Source organism: Cygnus atratus, chromosome 2 (genome assembly GCF_013377495.2).
Source record: "Cygnus atratus isolate AKBS03 ecotype Queensland, Australia chromosome 2, CAtr_DNAZoo_HiC_assembly, whole genome shotgun sequence".
NCBI classification, from domain to species: domain Eukaryota; kingdom Metazoa; phylum Chordata; class Aves; order Anseriformes; family Anatidae; genus Cygnus; species Cygnus atratus.
Window position 1 is genome coordinate 63,094,567 of NC_066363.1, and position 13,895 is coordinate 63,108,461.

The following is a 13,895-nucleotide window of genomic DNA, read 5'->3' on the forward strand; positions in this document are numbered from 1 at the left end:
TGTTAACACTGCATCTTTTCACTCAGATTGACTTTTTTGCAAAAAGCTCTAACATGTCAAAACATTCTTATTCTTTTTCCAACTGTGTATAGTGCCACAAGAAACAACGGCAATACTAAATCAGACTAAGAGATGCTGGGTTTTAAATGAAATACACAAAAATATGCTAAACTCACTCCAAAGGTAAATAACTACTTTTGATCCAATAAAAGTAGTTTCACTGCCATTTTTTCCATCTGAAAACTTCAAAAAAAATCTCTTTTCATAAACTGTCTTTATTTAAAACTTTTTTCTCTGAAGACAGCAGAATTTGAAAAAAAAAAAAAAGGAAAAACTGTATTTTTAAAATATAACTGATTTATTATATACAAAATATATGTAATAACTTATTTATGTCATTTTGACAGTAAACTTTTGGGGAAAACAAAGGATAACTTGTTTTGATAACTATAGATGGTTGTTTTCAAATAATTTGATGGAGAGGTTGCCCTTCACTTCAGCAGTTCTTCTATTCATCTGGTTATCATCAGATGTCTAGTTTCTAGAGATGGGGGATACAACAAAACCTTATAAATACACTCTGATTTTTTGTTCCTATTCAAACAACAGTTCAACTTATGTCCCTTCTGTATTTCCTTTCTTGTCCAACTCTTTCTATTGAGAAAATGTTTCTTACTTCAAGAAATAAATTTACTAGCAAAAATTTTTGGCAAAAGATTATTTCAAGTCAGTATTGCAAAATATCCAGAGACGACAAATTTTGCAATTGCTATTGCAGGTATTAGTTTTATAAATTTGACTTTAGTAGATAGGTTCATCCAAACTGTGAAAAGAAAGAATAGGAAGACATCCATATCTGTCAAGACATCTGTCTACTGATGATAGCCATGTTCTCAAAACAAAACAATAAGCAAACAAAAATAGTAAGAAAAAATGCAATACTGTGACGAAGAAGACAGGAGGGAGGGGAGGGGAGGGGAGGGGAGGGGAGGGGAGGGGGAGGGGAGGGGAGGGGAGGGGAGGGGAGGGGAGGGGAGGGGAGGGGAGGGGAGGGGAGGGGAGGGGAGGGGAGGGAAGGGGAGGGAAGGGAAGGGAAGGGAAGGGAAGGGAAGGGAAGGGAAGGGAAGGGAAGGGAAGGGAAGGGAAGGGAAGGGAAGGGAAGGGAAGGGAAGGGAAGGGAAGGGAAGGGAAGGGAAGGGAAGGGAAGGGAAGGGAAGGGAAGGGAAGGGAAGGGAAGGGAAGGGAAGGGAAGGGAAGGGAAGGGAAGGGAAGGGAAGGGAAATCTCTTCTGGAATAGATTCTCAAATCAGAGAGCTACTCTTGATTAATTCCTCCTCTGGTTAATGAAACGAGTCAAATAGTGCAGTAGCAGGAGGCAGAACTTGTGACAATTCAGCAGTAGAAACTGACTTGAACAAAATCTTGACCCTACCACTGAACCAAATCCTAACTGCTGGGAAATTAGGATCCAGAGCCAAACTGCAAGGATAACACCATACTAACAGACCAGAGCAAAACCCTTTACAAAGCAAGGAATATCTGAGCATTACTGCACTATTGTGAAAGCTGGCTACAAATCCAGATTTTACTAGAAGTTGTACATTTCGCTCTGTTCCAGGTGACTACCATGAATCTTGTATATTGATGCTGGAACACAGGCACCCAGACATTATGCACTGTGTAGTTTTGATTTATTTCTTATCTGTTAATTCCTTTGGAAACAGACTTGTTGCGATAAATATACTGTTGAAGGCTAGCCACTTCTATCTTTAGATGGCTGAAATTGGTTGAGATGAGAATGCTCTGTATGGGTGTTGAAGTAATTAGAAATAAATAGCTGTGAGAGTTTCTTCTTTCTACACAGAACAAAGTATGCCATTACTTCTCATGAGGAACATCCAGAAAGACCCTTTCCTCCTCCAACTGCAATGGTCTCTAATTACAACCTAGTACTCCAAAAAGTCTCACATATCACAATTGCTGGCACCAAAGAAATGCGTTCGAATAATTCCGGGGCAGTCAAAGCCTCAGAGAGCTTCTTACACACACCACTGAGCAGCATGTATTTATTTAGCTATCAATTCTCATATACCTGGAAGGACACCCCTCGGTTTTGCATGCCAGGTTGTTTTCAAATGCATCAGAAGAAATAAAATGTCTGAGCAGTTTCAATAAGAAACTCTCCTTATATCTCAGAGGACTTTTCATTATTTAAGGTCACCAGAGCTTAACAGAGAGTGAAGGCAGTACAAGTTACTCATCTCCAAGAACAGAATGTGCAACTTTGTGCGTTCCTCTGGTTGCCCAGGACAGTCGTACCCTATGCTAGCATATGGCTCCCAGATTAGAAAAAAGTTAGTTGCCACAACTCATTGTCTTCCTCACTTATTTGTCATGTTGCAAGTAAATGCAGAAGTGTACCCTGTATATATTATACATAAAATAAATTTTAATGAAATATTCTTTCCTCCAATGACACCTTCCCTCAGAATTCTCTTCAGAAGAGAAAGGCTCTGACTGCTTCTCACATTGGTACTCACCTTTGTTCGCTTTGTCACTCCCAAAGAGGGACATCATACCAGGAAGAAATGCAATTCCTGTAGGGAAGGTGCCTTGCTCTGAGCACTTCTGGCAAGGGAAAATTTAACACCATCTTCAACAATAACTGGCCTAGGATCTAAGCTGATGTAAAGTAAGGTAATCTCCAAAAGTATTTGCAAGAATGGCATTGTACCAGCTAAGGAGTTGCTCCAGAAACTCCATAATCTGAGGAACTGCTCTTAGAATAGATGTGTGTGAACACGCCCAACTAATCACATTTTGTTGAAGAGCAATTTGTAGTTAAAAATAAGTATGTTTTCCCTGCACAAGTCCAAAGAGCTTATGACCAGAAATAATGCTCTTATCTTAGCAGCACTGTATGAAGTTAGAGGACAAGACAAGGGCACTGCCAGCTGGGTGGCAGATAGAACTGCTTTACCTCAAGTGGTTGTCACGTATCAGGCAGGTCACAAAGTCACCATGCAAAGTATAATGCAACACAAGTTTATGCTAGTCAGCAATCTCACAAGATGAATCTATTTCCAGTGGCAAATTATGTCAGATGCAATTTGTCCAGCAAGTCACCCCACAAAGAACAACTCTGCATTGCTACTACTTCTGCGGCTGCTAAAGTAGACAAACTTAAAGCATTTGAGGTGAAGTGCCCAAGCAGGAAAAGCACATTTTAGAGATCATGAGACAAACAATTAAATGTCAATTTTCCTGGCGGCTATGGACTCCTCTTCCTGTAGAGGCAAAACAGGTTAACCACAGGCTGGCTGAAGGTGATCAGAGCCAAGTCCTCTTGGCAGAAGGCTGTAGGGGCAGCAAAGGGCACATCTACGTTACCAGTGGTGCTGGGCCACAGCTTTAAAGTCCTACCAAGGGACGGGGACTCTTAGCTTGTACTCAGCACCATGGCAATTAAGTTGTATGTTTTTCAGCCATCCTGAAGAGGAAACAGTAATAGTTTTCTTCTGCTGGCCAAGTCTGCGTATGTATTTCTAGAGCTGTCTCCTGAACTAGCCCCCAACTCCGGTGCCACTGGCGTATCAGGTGTCCAGAGGAGCCATAAGGGAACAAGTATTCCTCTTTGTGGAATTTAGGGCAGAGACAGACACTGGAGTACCACAATACCGGCTGTGATCCTCCTTTTCTCAAGCACAGTTTACCTCATGAGCACTTTTTCCTACCTCTGTTTTGTGTTGCCTGACTGTCATCTCCCAGATCGTCTTCTCCTCCATAGGTTCGAATGGGGGATCGGGCATAGGAATGCTTTTGGATAAGGCTCTCCACGCTTTCTCTGTGAAAGGAAACAGCATATTATACCAATAACACCCTAAACAGCCTCTTATCTGTTTCACAGAATAACCGAAGTCATCACCCTATGACTGGCAGTGGACATTTGTACCTCAGAATGAAAAAATAATTCATTAGGTTAAAAAATACAAACATGCTGTTTTTTTCATGCCCAGATCACAGCTTTCTCACACAGACTCTCTAAAATAATTTTCCAAAAGGATTACCACACAGCTTGTTTCTGGAAAAGCCATACTTGGCCTGTTCTAATATCCCTGGATCACCTCTTACCTGTGTGGTGCTTCTTCTCCAGCAGATGAATTAGAGTAAACGTCTCACTGCATTTCCTGAATGTGGTCTCAGACAGCAAATACAAGACCACCACTCCTTACAGTTTTGAAAATGCAAGCAATAAAACCAGTGCTCTGGAGGTATTTGTGCTCAGTGACCAGTCCGTGTTCAGACACATATAGAATCATAAAATATCTTGAGTTGGAAGGGACTCACAAGGATCAGCGAGCCTAGCTCCTGTCTCCACACAGGACCACCCAAAAATCAGACCATATGTCTGAGAGCATTGTCCAAATGCTTCTCGAACTAGTCCAGATCCTTCCAAGCAAGCTTTCATGTCACACTTGACCATCTGATCTGGCACTCTCCCATTTTCCTGAAATTACAAGCAAGAGAAAGATGTGTCCAGAGACAGCCCACCTCTGAACATACTCTCTCTGTGTCAGGGCCCAGGCCGATTTGCAGCAGGAAGTCAATAGATACTACAGATCTCAGATCTCGTGCAGCGTCTATTCTGGGAGGGTAGAAGTGCCTGCCAGGCCCATGCCTCACCAGTGGCACAAAAGCACTGAAGTCACCCAAATGATTTTTAAATAGAAGGAAGGCATATCTGCCCGATAAGCCATAGCAGTTTGTAAGGAAGGTCCAACCTTACACATTCCCGTCGCGTTTCCATGTAAGTAGGTGGCATAATACCAAAGATGGATCTGACCTCGGCACATTTCCAAAAAGGCTCTGACCTTCTGTTCCCATTTAAGAAATCTAGGTAGTGATAGCTGTTTAAAACTGCAGCTTGGTGAAAGTTTTGTTTGAATTCACCCTTTGGTTGTTCACATTCATTAATGCCCTTCACTATGAGCGTGTGGCTGTTGCAAAAATTCCAAGGAAAACATTTTCTAACTAACAGGGTAAATCACAATGGCATATGTTTTCCTTTCCTACAAAAAGCCCAATATAGTCATTTTGTCCTTGGTCTATCACAGGCATCATTACTTATGCTAGTCTCCTCAGAAAAAAATAAATAAAAAAGGGATCTTATCAAAGTGATTTACTTGTGTCAGGATTGGAAGTGGACTGAAAACAATGGCAGTTCCTACATAGAGGATGATCTAATTGAATTACTGCCTTTTAAGTGATTGAAAACAGTAGGCATACCAGGGCTATTTCGAAGAAGATTTTACAAAGAAAAAGACAGATAGCATTGTTTACATTATGTACTGAATGCCTCTTGAAACTTTTTTTTCAGCAGCAGAATGTCAGACTGAAATGCAAAGAATTTTACTTTACCAAAAAGACTTTCACAGATGAGTACAGAATAACTGAATAATGAATTACACCAATATTGCCTAAGTGATTTAGATACTAGTCTATGAACATATGCAGAACCAAAGAAGACTAATCCTTAAAGGACTGAAAAATAATTGTAATTCAGGTGAGATTGTATTGTCTGTATTGAGTTTATTTCTAGTAAAGTTCTGCTTATAATGACAGACATTACTGCATGTAATAATATCTTGATGCAACAGAAAGAGTGCAAGCTCTAGTTGTAGTGCAATGGGCCAAGTTCATCTCTTAACCTCATTGGATCCAAAGGCATTTGGGGATAAACTCACCCCAATAAATTTACATTTCAATTACCTACAGGGATTTAAAGCTAAATCAAATGCCCACAATTATTGCAGACTAAATTCTTTCCAGATGGGTCTGTATGCTAGACAGAGAACTCTATTATTCTATATGGTTGTCTTCTTTTAAAGGAAAAAGAGAGATGACTTCTTAGTGAACCCTGAATCTGCAAAGTCTGAAAACAGGGAACTATGTGGTAGGTTTATTTATTTATTTTTAATGTTGCAGGTAGTATACTAAAAGCTTTAGAAGATTAATCTCATTCGTTGGCACAAGAAGCCTTTTTTTTTTTTTTTTTTTAGGCAGAGGGAATGGTTTGAACAAGAAAACTTGGATCAGGGAAAGCAACTCATTTCACAAAAGCAGTTCCTTTTGTACATCTGGGATTTAAAGCTCAAAATTTTATATGCTTATCTAGCCTAACTACGCTGGTGATTTAAGCTACAATCACAGCACACCTACTAATTTTTCATTTTGGAAGTTGAGGCTGTGATTCATATCATGGGTGCAAAGTGCTGAGGTTCACACCATGATATAGGTACCTGGACTCCACTGCCTTCAGGTGGACACTCCTTTTTCATACAACACCTGCTGCAAAAATACCTCCAAACAGACCTATGAAACACAAAAGGCTGAGCGGAAAGCCACCTAAGCATGCAAAAGGAAACAAAGGACAGTAAGATGTGGTGCATTTTTTCCACACATGAAGGGTATCCAAGCTCTCCCACCAAGTGTTTTTTCTTCCACCTAGCAAAACAAGACCTGAAATCTGCACTCAGGTCTTCCCTGTCTCAAACAAGTAATCTAGCTACCACATCAAGGGATAACCTTGCTTCTTTTTGTGTTTCAAAGGAAAGGGATGGTGTCATCTGCACCCTGCTCAAATATTTCACACTCAGAACACCACCCAGAAAAGAAAGCGGCAGCAACTCATCTAATCTATGGAAACATATAGAGTTTCCCACATAGATTTGAAAGAGTCGCTGAACCTCTTCCAGCCTTTGAAGACAGAGGTGCTTTTGGACTTGCTCCAAAGTAGACATGTAGGAGAAAGCAAAACTTCAACAAGACAACTTAAGTGCCTGTGAAATCTAGTTCAAAAAGCACAAACAAACCTGGCAATCTGGACTAAGGATTCCTGCTTACATATTTCTTTGTCAACCTGGAACAAAAAGACTTAAATGTCAAAATCTTCCCGGAAATTCTGTTTATGAAAGTTAGAATATCCAGAATATGGTGTTCTGTAGAATGGGCCAATATATATTTTTTTTTTTTTAGAAATCCTAAACTATTGTTATACTAATAGCAATATGGAAAGACTCGTTTATTTAAACCTGTGGTTTTATAGTTCTTTATGCAACATCTTCAGATATCACAGCATAGTTCAAAGGATTTATGGAAATAATTTTTAAGTTACTGAACAGTAAATCAATGTTTGCCATTTTGACTCTGCTCAAAAAAAAAAAAAAAAAAGTGAAGAGTATGAACAAAAATGGGATTTGGTGGAGGGTTTTGTTTTGTTTTGTTTTTTTTGTAAGAGCTTCCCTTCAGGTTTTTCAGACCTGACCCACACTAATCTGCCTGAAGAAGAAAGTTATTTTCAGTTGCTCAATGTTCTTTACTTCTGTTATTCAGTTCGTGATCACTCAATATCTAATATTTGCTACCTAACATTTTTCATCTTTTAATGTATCTTAGAATGCTATAGTTTCTTCTCTTAGCAATGAACTTCATTTTTAAGAGACCAAAAGATAACAGCTGGATACTAGAAAGATGTCTTCTTTCTGTCACATCCTTTTGTGTGGCCTACCAACAATTTTCAGTTTTTCAGAATGCTCTTCAACTCAGTTACCCTGTGAATACCCAGAGGGGAGAAAAACCCCACCCCCACATAATATATTAGTATGATTAACCTGTGTTATATATACAACTGGATAATAGTAGCAGATGACAGGCTGGAGAAGAGCAAGCTAGGGGCTAGAAATGTTCAAGAAAAAGAAGAAACCGTATGCCAAACGGAGAGGAAAAGAATAAGCTCTTATTGGCTAGCACACCCTCTGAGAAGATGCTGAGGCAGGACAAATGTGAGGAGAGGTAATATGGAAAAGGAGCTTAGGCTGATCCCAACGATCTGCATTCTGACAGAAGCACACCTTGAGCCCAGCCCCTTTAATAAGCAGTGGCTTATTATGAACAAAGTGTCTCTCTCCTTTGTGCAAGAAATAAACCATCAAGTTTTGGACCAGAAACCTGAGTGAAGGACTGGGAGAATTTATCAGCTGGTAAGATTTTGAGGTGCATAGACAGCCCCTTGCCATTCTGCAGGTTTTAATGTCGACTGAACATTTTGCTCTCGTCTCTTCCAGCAAAGCTAATCTTCCAGCTAGAGATGCTTTATGTCTTGCAGCTACACTCTGGGTCTTTGGCCATGTTCAGTTAACACTGTGCTGTATGTACAGAGTAGTCTGAGAGGATCAAAAGTAGATAGGAAGATCCCGATATAGCTGACAAATCATTCACTAGCACTTCACAGACTAAACCCAAGATCTTACCGTGGTATTGGATATTCACTGGGAGACTGCAGGAAACAGAGTCGGGAAGCAGCTGAGGAGAAGGCCCTGTGTGAGGATGCTCACTTCCTCTTGCTGTCAACACCAGCTTACAGAAGTTCTCTCAGGAGACAGTACCATCCCAAATTACACTGAGCAAGATCTTTAATCAAGATGAAAGAACAATGGTTCTTTGTAGGTGTAAGCAGGCATCTCTCTGATGCTTCCTTATACCACTTTTCTTCTGCTTTTGCTATTACTCTGGTTCAGCTGTGCATCCGCAGCCGCCCCGTGATCACCATGACCCTGACACTGAGGCATGTGATCACAAGCCCTGCTGCTGTTAAAGAGGGCTCACCATCCCACAATGCCCCATCAAAAAAGGTGCTGACACATGCCTATGTGCACCTGAAGCTATGGATTTTCCTGAATTTGGCACTGAGAGCACCCAGGAGACAGGAAGCCTACTTTCTCCTTCTGGGATGAGGAGGCTTGAGGCGGTATACTTGGTTTTGGCAGAAAGCGTTAGAAAAGCTAATCCAGAATGAGTTTGTTGGAGCCAGGCCTTGGTTAGCATCCATCTTAGATCTGTACCATGGATCCGGAGAGGATGGAGTTGATGTAATGCTCAGGCACCCCTTCCACTAGGAGATGGGTTTTAACAACCATTGAAGACAACTTGCAAAAGTAACAAAGAGCAGGTAGAAGATCCAGGCACTCCAAACTCATTCTCTACAGAAGTCACTGTCTCAGGAATGGCTATGGTAGGGGGGGAAGGACGACAACAAATTTCGGGGCACAGTCAAGCAACCCGTTAGCATTTTCTCTATTTGCCCTTACTATACAAGTGATAGGTAAGCAAAAAATTATGGATATCCTCAGAATCTGCTCCCTATTCCTGGTGTCATGGTTTTTGTCTTTTTCTTTACAAGAAAAGCAATGTTAAAAAAATTAATAGAAGGAAAATAACAAAATAACAGAAACTGACAACCATGTTTTGCTTGGCTATTCAGTTCAACACAAAGAAAAATACAGAACAGGATATAAAGTGTATGAATTATCAGTTTGCAGCCTGAATGACTTCTTTAGTTCTGCATTTCAGAGGTTTCCTTTTTTTTGTAGCTGCCAGTTAGCATGTTTGGAAGAAAGCCCAGATAACAGAAGACATCAGAAGTGAGGTGAGGTGAAGACAGATGGAATAAATGGGCTGAGAAGGCACAAAAATAAACTTGTCGGAAGTTGCACTGTAGTATATTTTTTTTTAAGGGAAAAGATGACTAATTTGTCCAAGATGCAAGTGCTAAAAACAAGTCCTAAAAAAAAATAAACAAAACAGAAAAAAAAAAAAAGCAAAACAGGATGAACAAATACATTTCTATAACACCAAGAGCGAACAACAAAAACCGTCAGAACCACTTTCAGATATCGCTCAGCCTTCATGTTTCTGTAGCTTATAGCTGTTATTTTACACATGCACGAACATAAAGATGCAGTTTAATTTGGTTATTCTACTGGTGACTAATATTGCTGACTGACCCTAGGAACCTAATACCTAATTCATCTCTGACAGGGTACAGACCCAATCCTCCACCAGAACAAAGTAGCACCATTCCACTGCTTAGGTTAGAGCTGAACCAATTCCAGTCGCGTAAGAACCAGGGCCCATCAAACTACAATGGCTCATGTGAGCTGAAGGTTAATTTGGCTCAAAATGTAATAGAGCCACCAAACACTTTCGCAAAACTATTGGACAAGTATTGGATCAATGCAATATCCCAAGAATACATACAATCTTAAGAAAGAAGTGAAATGAGAATTAATTTATGAACCATCTAGCTTCAGGTGACTGAGGGAGAAAGGATGAGTACATCTCCAAAGTGGTGTTTGCTAGCACCCTCATAATAAACATCTGGCTACCGATGGCAATTTTGGAAGAGCTGTAATATGGAGATGACGTAGCCTGACTGAAGCCACGACAAGGGAAAAGTGATGTCTGAAGGAGGAATATGATGTTATTAAATATATCCACCCCACTTCTTTCAACTGTAAACAGCAATAAGGAGAACAGCTATCTTAATACAGGGAATGAGGAAAAAAAAAAGAAAGAGGGAGGAACTAACTTTAATGCATATTAAATGTATATTTAATGTATATTAATATACAACCTCATTGCCTTCTATGATGACATCACCAGCTGGGTAGATGGGGGCAGATCAGTGGATGTCATCTACCTTGACTTTAGCAAGGCTTTCGATACTGTCTCCCATGACATCCTGGTAGCAAAGCTCAGAAAGTGTGGGATAGAGGAGTGGACAGTTAGGTGGGTTGAGAACTGGCTGACTGGCCGAGCTTAGAGGGTGGTTATCGGTGGTGCAGAGTCCGGCTGGAGACCTGTGACTAGCAGCATTCCCCAGGGGTCGGTGCTGGGTCCGGTTTTGTTCAACATCTTTATCGACGACCTTGATGAGGGAATAGTGTCTGCCCTCAGCAAGTACGCCAATGACACAAAGCTGGGAGGAGTGGCTGACACGCCAGAAGGTTGTGCTGCCATTCAGCGAAACCTGGACCGGCTGGAGAGATGGGCAGGAAGAAACCAAATGAGGTTTAATAAGAGCAAGTGTAGAGTCCTGCACCTGGGAAGGAACAACTGGATGTATCAGTACAGGCTGGGGGACGACCTGCTGGAGAGGAGCTCTGAGGAGAAGGACCTGGGGGTCCTGGTGGACAACAGGTTGACCATGAGCAGGCAGTGTGCCCTCGTGGCCAAAAGGGCCAATGGGATCCTGGCGTGCATTAAAAGGAGTGTGGCCAGCATGTCAAGGGAGGTGATCCTCCCCCTCTACTCTGCCCTGGTCAGGCCTCACCTGGAGTACTGTGTCCAGTTCTGGGCTCCCTGGTACAAAAAAAGACAGGGAACTCCTGGAAAGAGTCCAGCGGAGGGCCACAAAGATGATACAGGGCCTGGAGCATCTTCCCTATGAGGAAAGGCTGCGAGACCTGGGTCTGCTCAGCCTGGAGAAGAGAAGATTGAGAGGGGATCTTATCAACGTGTATAAATACCTGAGGTGTGGGAGACAGAGGGATTTGGTCAACCTCTTTTCAGTGGTTTGTGGGGATAGGACAAGGAGCAATGGCCACAAGACAGAGCACAGGAAGTTCCGCACCGGCATGCGAAAGAACTTCACAGTGAGGATGACAGAGCACTGGAACAGGCTGCCCAGGGAGGTTGTGGAGTCTCCCTCTCTGGAGATATTCAAGGCACATCTGGACGCCTACCTGGGCAGCCTGCTCTAAGGAGCCTGCTTTGACAGGGGGTTGGACCCGATGATCTTTTGAGGTCCCTTCCAACCCCTTCAGTTCTGTGATTCTGTGATTCTGTGATTAAAGCTCTTTCTCCGCATCTTTTTTTCCCCCCCCAGAAAAATATAGTGGCACACTTAACTCCAAATAAACAGTCCCACAAAGATCCATTTCACCCAGTGAATGCCACCAGTTATTTGTGACTGTCAGGCAGAGGATGCGAGATGAGGACTGAGGAGCACTGTGGCATGGGAGTCTGGGTAAAGTCCCTGGAAAATTTCCCCTGTGGTGGAAACCGTGGGTCTGGTCTGACATCATCCTGTCCCCTTAGCATGCACCGCACCCACATGAGGTGAGTGGAAAACACTAGAAAATAAACATTTTATACTGCTTTGCACAAGTGAAGAGAGAGATAAAAAAACAGACCCAAATGTAAAAATAAGCTGGGGTATGAGTGCTTAAAATCTTGGGAACTGAAGAGGTTTTAGCTGTCATAGAAGGTTTTCTGCTGGGGAAGAGGAATAGCTGCCTGGTTAACGGGCAGCACATTTGGAAGAACCAAATTTGAAAGCAATGTTTCAGGTTTCATGTATTTCAGACACCTAAATGTAGGCAGGTAGTTCTTTCTAGATGTCCTAAGCCATCCAAGCCTCCTGCAAGGGCCTGGAAGGGTTGATACAGAAGCTACAGACAAGCCGTCCACCTCTCTGGAGCAACAACTGCTGATGTAACTTCAGCACATCTGGAACAGCATGAGACACCAGGAGTTTAAGGACTGGAGTACCCGATGTCTCTCCTTAAACTCAGGGCTTAACTTCTTGCTACCTAAATGTCTGATATGATCACCTGTGGCTGGTCACTGACATTCACAAACCAAGAACTAACCAAACACAAAAGATCAGCTGGCAAGTTGGACTTGTTGGAGAATTTTGAGATAGATACTATGAGAAAGCCCTGCTTGACGATGAACATGGGAGTAGGTCACAGAGCGTATGCATTTCTGGCTGTTGGTAGGGGACTTTCAACACCCAGAAAAGTTGTTCTGGACCATCAGTAAGCAGTGGGAATTGGGAGGAAGGCAGCCTCTGTGGGGTGAACAGGGAAGGGATGGGAGCAAGGGCTGCTGCTCACAGCACATCGTTAAGCATATGACTTTGACTGCTCCTCCAGCAGAGCAGTACCCATATCCAGGCATTAGCTCTATTTCACTTGCAGCCTCAGTACAATGTATCTCCACATTTCAGAAATGAAGTTCCTCAGGGGAAAATTCAGAATCTGATTAGCACACAAATCTAGCTGAGATGCAGTTCTCTTACTTCTCCCAACCCTCAGTCCTTCCTTTCTCTGCCTTAAAATCACTTGGTTGTGCAGCCATACTCTTCCAGTAGCTAAGATATTGCCCCTCAAAGTACGTATCTACCTCCCAGAAGCATTACCGGACTTATGCAGATGGGTATACTCCCTTAGTTGATTTAATAGTCATGAGTCCACACCCTGAACTTGCCTATCACATGCTGGAGCAAATAGACAAGCAATTTCAGGCCATTATAATGTTCCGTCTATTCTCGTTTGATCATTATTTTACGATTCAGTAGTTCCATTGACTCACACTCTTTTAAACGATCACCTTTTTCTGTGGATTGTTTGCATATTTAACTGCTATGGTTTTATTTATTTACCTTCTTGTTTTTAAAAGCTAACTCTTTACCACAACCCAGAAGATAAATTCTGGCTCTAGATTAAAAAAAAAAAACAATTATTGGGTTCTGATTTTGCATCTTTTATGGGATTGGCACTTTTTCTTAAGCAGAAGCATAAAGATATTCCCTTAAAATTTATCCCCAGAGCGAACTGCTTGTTATAAAACCTGCATTAGTCTTTTGTTAAAAAAAAAAAAAAAAAAAAAAAAAAAAAAAAAAAAAGATTCCTCATGTCCACATTACTGTGTTTGGCATCCTGTAATCAACACCACAGTACATCAGGTTCCACAATCTGATAATTGCTACTAACTGTTCAGTTTTTCAATCACAACCACTACAAGATCCTTTTATATATATATATAACATAGAAGAAAAGTAAGTACCACATAAAAAGATCAAAATCGGCCACTTATCTAAATCACAGTAGCCATAGATAAAGCCTGTCCCATACCATAAATAGATTACCACAAGTAGTGTATGGGAGAAGTTGATTGTGGAAGGAATCTCACGTCCTACTGAAAATTCAATATATATCAGATTCACATAAGATTTTTGCAACAGTTAAAAGCTTTGCATAGATAGCTGTGAG

General features: G+C 41.5%; 1 protein-coding gene across 5 annotated transcripts in view; it reads right to left on the reverse strand.

The window, feature by feature from the left end:
* The window catches only part of LOC118250854 (T-box transcription factor TBX20), a 117,329-nt gene that overhangs the window by 83,238 nt on the left and 20,196 nt on the right, over positions 1–13,895 (reverse strand). For all 5 annotated transcript variants that reach the window (XM_035552350.2, XM_035552352.2, XM_035552351.2 and 2 more), the window contains exon 7: positions 3,735–3,844. In XM_035552350.2, the coding sequence (XP_035408243.1) occupies positions 3,735–3,844 (110 nt within the window). The remainder of the gene's footprint in view (positions 1–3,734; positions 3,845–13,895) is intronic.